The sequence below is a fragment of the Rhododendron vialii genome, chromosome 2a (genome assembly GCF_030253575.1).
Source record: "Rhododendron vialii isolate Sample 1 chromosome 2a, ASM3025357v1".
Taxonomy (NCBI): Eukaryota; Viridiplantae; Streptophyta; class Magnoliopsida; order Ericales; family Ericaceae; genus Rhododendron; species Rhododendron vialii.
The window spans coordinates 22,690,734-22,696,538 of NC_080558.1; the positions used below are offsets into that span (position 1 = coordinate 22,690,734).

The 5,805-nt window shown below is 42.1% G+C and overlaps 1 protein-coding gene and 1 pseudogene across 1 annotated transcript; both read right to left on the reverse strand.

The window, feature by feature from the left end:
• Positions 1 to 1,112: 1,112 nt before the first annotated feature.
• Positions 1,113 to 5,597, reverse strand: LOC131315895 (magnesium-chelatase subunit ChlI, chloroplastic-like). Its single transcript, XM_058345125.1, has 3 exons — positions 5,315 to 5,597; positions 4,438 to 4,556; positions 1,113 to 2,362 (listed from the first exon to the last, which is right to left on the reverse strand). Exons 1-3 carry the CDS (start codon positions 5,418 to 5,420, stop codon positions 1,310 to 1,312), a joined length of 1,278 nt encoding a protein of 425 aa, XP_058201108.1. The 5' UTR covers positions 5,421 to 5,597; the 3' UTR covers positions 1,113 to 1,309.
• LOC131318230 (U2 spliceosomal RNA) lies at positions 4,564 to 4,717 on the reverse strand (annotated as a pseudogene).
• Positions 5,598 to 5,805: the final 208 nt, after the last annotated feature.

Here is a 5,805-nt window from a genome sequence, read left to right on the forward strand (position 1 = left end):
AATAAAACCTACATGTGCTTAGTTACGTACGCTCTATGTGACTCTACATTTACGAACACAGTGAAACCAAGTGTTTTTCAATTTCTTGCATCCGTCTTCTGTTTGATATTAGGGACTTGATAGGATAAATAAAATATAAAACATAAAAGTGTTCAGGAAAGAGAATGGACAGTTCGGATTCATTGGATACATGAAAAAAGAAAGATGAAAGTGTCTAGGAAAGAGAATGAACGCTTCGAATTCACGTTCTTGAAGGCAAGATTTGCTCGACTATTCAGTTCCATTTTCAGGTTGAAGTTTTGTATATCAGAGCTGTCTATTATTTTTCCCCCTCTCCCCACTTCTGACCTACCAATAGAGTGTTTTGCCCACATTGATAGCAAATATAACCATATTCCTCGTCCCAGCTGTCCAGAAGCCTGTGACGTGAACAAATCCTCGGTACAGACGACTTGGCACCCTATCAGATAGGTGAGAAATCCATGGAGGTCCACTGCAGACATGGACCGAACTGGGCTGGGCCAGCTTCAGGCCGGTTATACACTCTATAGTCCTTTCCGGCCCAATGCCAGGCTTCAAATAGTGCAAATGCAGGACACAATAGGCAGCCAACTTTATAATTCCTAATTCCCATATATGACATTAATGAATTATTCACCTAGTCTACAATCTGTGGTAGAGGGACTCGTATCTGTGCCTATTGGACATTCAAAACACTTGAAGAAGCATAGAAGATAAACATTTTGCGTACTTAATTTGGAGCTGACCTACCAAGTACGCTAGGCAGTCAAATTCACTATATGGTATGCAGACTACAACCACTCTATACATAAAATGCTTTATGTTAGCTGACATAGCTGCACTCGACAGAGTCTGTGTAGTGCAATCTGCTATTAAAAAGGAGTAAAAAGGGAAGGAAAAAGAAGAGCTATATGGTCATAAGGTATCCAACTGCTTTGTTACGCCGGAGCCTATTTCATTCTAGTCACTATGTGTACCATTCCATCCCAACAGATGAATCAGTTTTCATTCTCTCAGGTTGTAGCTTCATATAGATGTATTCGGGCTTAACATTCAAAGAAATATCAAAGTCAAAATTATGAATTCCTTCGTAAGAAAAATGAAATCAAACTTAATAATGGCATTATGGTGTTTCAATTACAAAATCATGCCTTTGACGTAAACTACAAAGATATGAATCAGCATAAATCTGCCTTCCAAGAATAGTTTCATATGCCAAAGAGAAGGGGAAATTCCATCTAAGAAACAATTGTTCACAATTACAAAGAAGCCCACATACTTGGCAAGCTCAAGCAAATACCTCATAAAATTTCTCAATGACGAGCAAACCTGAATCAATTGACTCCAAGGGATCCTTACGAAGCCGGTGTCTCAAGCAGTTGGGAATGACAGTTGCAATATCCTCTGTCGTTACTTCACCTCTCCCTTTTAGAGCTGCCAAAGCTTTTGCCGCCCTATTTGTCACAATATCACCTCTCAGTCCATCAACATTCAGCTCGGCACAAACCTTGGAGATTTTTACACGGAGCTCATGATCAATATTAACAGAAGGAAGAGAACTCCTAGCAGAAGCAATTTGCTGCTGGAGCTTCTCTTGCTCCGCGTTATAAGACTCTCTGAATTCCTTAGGGTTCCTATCAAACCTAGCTCTCTCCTCCACAATTTTCACTCTCAACTCCGCATCCCTCACTGTGCCTACTTGTGCATGCATCCCAAATCGATCAAGTAACTGTGGCCTAAGTTCGCCTTCTTCCGGATTTCCTGATCCAATTAGAATAAACCTAGCGGGATGTGAAATTGAAATTCCTTCCCTTTCAACAGTATTCCATCCGGAGGCAGCAGAATCCAAAAGAACGTCCACCAAGTGATCGTCCAAAAGGTTGACTTCATCCACATATAGAATTCCTCTATTGGCTTTGGCAAGAAGGCCAGGCTCAAATGCCTTGACACCTTCTGTAAGGGCTTTTTCTATGTCGATTGTTCCACAAACTCTATCTTCCGTAGCACCCAATGGCAAATCAACCATGGTGATTTTGGTCATTATGACGGGAAGTTCCTCACCTCTCACAACTTTTTCTCTTACTTCCATGCCCATGGATTCTGGATCTTCCGGATCAGAGTTAAATGGGTCTCCGGAAACTACTGTGATTTCAGGAAGTAAATCAACCAAAGACCTAACAGCCGTGGATTTCCCCGTTCCTCTGTCACCCATAATCATGACACCCCCTATCTTGGGATCAATCACATTTAGCAGGAGGCATAGTTTCATCTCATCTTGTCCTACTATAGCAGAGAATGGATACACCGGCCTCTGACTTTTCATAGAGGCAATCTTCCTGGCCTGAGAGAATTGACAAAGGTTCTCAAATCACTATTACAATAATCTAAACCATCAAGTCAATATTCTCTGATGATGTTGCTCAAAAAAAAAATCTCTGACCATTTTGTTAAAAAAATCCTTTCTGGTGAATGCAAACTTGCTAGTATATGCTGAAAATGCTGTTGTGAGGTGTCTTGTTCTATAATTCTCGGAGTCAATGTGTAGCCTTTCACAAAAGTGGAGGGGGAGGCTCAAATAGTAGTAGATCTGCTCTCCTCTCAGCTGTGGAAGTCATACATTGCCGAACATGTTTTTCTTGTGATTATTTTTGTGTTGCGTGATCGATTGTTTGGCTTTATCGTTTGTGTGGATTGAAATCATCTTGTTATCGCATAGCACGCCCCAAAATATGAGATGCTTGTAACAATGTTTTCATCGTGTTTCATCGCTTCAAGATGGAAAACCAGAAGTAAAAAAAGGGGGGAAAAAAAAAAAAAGAAGCAATCAGAAGACATTATCATCAAACATCTGACGTGCATCTCAAACGCGCCATCTCCACCCAAACAAATGCACAAGTTCTTTACATGTACATGGAGGCAGAGCCCAGCTCATTGCTTCTGTGCTTTTTAGTATACAAGTTTATTGGTCATCCATCTTTATCTTGCCCCAAAAGATCATAAAGGAAATTGAAAGTATGCTTAGTGCTTTTTTGTGGAAAGGTTTGGAATTGAAGTCTTGTGGTGCTAAAGTGGTTTGGTCTGCTCTGTGTGTCCCTAAGAAAGAAGGTAGCCTGGGCTTTAAAAGAATCAGGGAATGGAATAAGGCCTCTATGCTTAGGCATATGTGGGCTTTGTGCAAGAAGGAGGATATTCTCTGGGTTAGGTGGGTGCATGCTTATGTTATAAAACATAGTTGTTTCTGGTCCATGAAGCTTCCTAATGACTCCTCTTGGACTGTTAGGAAAATTTTTGGGCTTAGGAGTGTTGGCCATGAGTTCATTAAAGCACAAGTGGGGAATGGATCCAATACCTTCTTATGGTTTGATAACTGGCATACCCTTGGGCCCTTGTATCAGTTTTTTGGAGATAGAGTGAATGCTACTTTTGGAAGGTCCCTTTATGTAAAAGTTGACTCTATTATCTGTAATGGTGATTGGTGATGGCCTAGTGCTAGAAGTTCTCTGGATAGGGATATTGTTGCTGGGACTGCCCAAGATCTTGTTCCTCATGTTGATAGGGAGGATATTGTTGTTTGACTTTTGAACTCTACTGGGAAATTTTCTGCTAAATCTGCCTGGGCTGAACTTAGGTCACGTGCTCCTGAGGTGGGCTGGTCCTATTTGGTTTGGCATAAGTACTCAGTACCTCATTGGTCATTTATTCAGTGGGTGGCTTTTCTGGGTCGTTTGTCCAGAAAGGATAGGTTACATGCTTGGTGGGTGCAGGCTGATTCAAGTTGTATTTTATGTCATGGAGGACAGGAATCTCATTCCCACTTGTTCTTTGAATGTCCCTTTTCTGCTTTGGTCTGGCTGCAGGTTAGGGAGAAGTGTGAGGTGTCCTTTCATGGCTGGGATTTGGCCTCTGAAATCCAGTGGGGGGTGTTGAATTGTCAATCCACGTCGATTCAAGCAACCACGTTCAAGCTTTGTTTGTCTGCATCGATTTACTATCTTTGGAGAGAGAGAAATTCCAGAATCTTTCGTCAAGTTGGCAATGATTCTTCCTCAGTTGTGGCTTTGACCATGGGAGAAATCAGGGCATGTGCATGCTCTTGGAGGAGGATGGTAAAGTCACCTAGCAATTCCAGATTTTGTGCTAGATGGGGGTTCCCGGAGTCTGTTTTTTAATTCTGCTTAAGTTTTGGTCCTTTGTATAGTAGTTTGGCTAGGTTGAACTTTGTTTGGTGATTGTTTTGGTTGTATTTGTTCCTGAGTTCTCAAGGCCATCTCCTTGAGTGTTGGGCTTAGTCCCTTTATAAAATTGACTGGTTCCAAAAAAAAAAAGTTCTTTACATGTAAAACACCATTAACCAAATCAACTACAAATTGTATGATTCTAGCTAAAATAATAGCATCATATAAAGAAGATTCAGACCTTTTCTTGGGCAGGACTGATCTCTGTGGCGACATTAGTAATAGAAATGCGGAAACGAGACCTCCCTTTCTTCCCTGTAACTGCAATCCCTTTATAGAACTTCCTTCCGCCACTCTGCCCTAAATTCACAATTTTCTTTTAGCAATACGAAATTTCGCTAAACACCCATATCTTATCCGCATGTCTAGCCTCAAAATACCAATTCAAACAATCCAACAATGATAATCCATTAAATTGACAGAAACTACACTTGATCTTAGCCAAAAGGCCGAGAAAGGATTTTGGGTGGTCAGGAGGTCACTGATAATCCATTACCACCAGGGATGGTAGCCTAGTGGCTCATGGCTCACTCCCACAGGGTTTGGGTGGTCAGGAAGGTCACAAGTTTGAGTCATGCTAACGACGCCCTCTCGAACTTGGTCCTCATGATAAGTCCGGCTGTGGTCCACTAGCCATTGGTGGGGCGGTAGTTGTTATGGCTCTTTGGTCTTTCCGGGGCCCGTTGCGGGACTGGAGTCCCTATGGTCACGCCGAGGAGAGGGTTGCTATGCCCCGGTCGTCCCATCCTCCACCCCTTTTGAGTAGCGGGAAAAAAAAAAAAACAATGATAATCCATTTGGAAACGAAGAACTAAACATGAACTAGGTATCGGCCAATGGCCATATAACTCCCCAAATCCAAATTCACTATTTCCCTTAGGCAGTTGGGAATTCTGCTAAAAACCCACGTCTTATCCTCATTACTAACCTCATAAAAACAAATCAACAACGAAATTTTAGCAAGGAAAATATATAAACGAACTGGGTCTGGGACGTATTTTCTCCCCAAACCAAAATTAGAAAGAAAGAGTACTGAACTGTTGCGTCTACAATCATACCGGGGGTTGGGGAGAGAGAGTGAACGAGGGACTTTGGGGAGGGAGAAGAAAGAGAGGCCCAGATCGCGGCTGCAGAAGAAGAAGAAGTTGCTAGAAAACCAGCCATCGCCCAAGCACGTTTTGCGGAGTGAGATTTTTTTGGGTTACAGAGGTTCACATCTGGACAAGGTGTATTGGTTTCTACTGTGGGGTTGTTTGGTGCGGATAAGATGATAGATTTCCAATCGACCCTCCGGAACTCCTTTTTTAAGCGATCTTGCTCTCTCTCTCTCTCTTTGGTTTGATGGTCAAAGTGTCGTGTCAGTTTATGCGTATTTTTTTTCAATAAAAGTCTACACATCCTGACTCTTTTCCCCGATTTGTTTCCCGATGCTGACGTGGCGATGGGCCCCACGTCAGCAGCTGAAGGAAAAAAAAAAACAAACGCTGAAATTTTTGATTTTTTCCCCAAACCAGACCATTTCCCCCGTGAACGCATTTCCCCCAAAACC

Coding starts and splice junctions, on each gene's coding strand:
- LOC131315895 (XM_058345125.1), bottom strand. CDS start 5,420: ATGGCTGGTTTTCTAGCAACTTCTTCTTCTTCTGCAGCCGCGATCTGG. Junction 4,557..5,314: donor CTCTCTCTCCCCAACCCCCG/GTATGATTGTAG, acceptor TTGTGAATTTAG/GGCAGAGTGGCGGAAGGAAG. Junction 2,363..4,437: donor TCAGTCCTGCCCAAGAAAAG/GTCTGAATCTTC, acceptor CAATTCTCTCAG/GCCAGGAAGATTGCCTCTAT.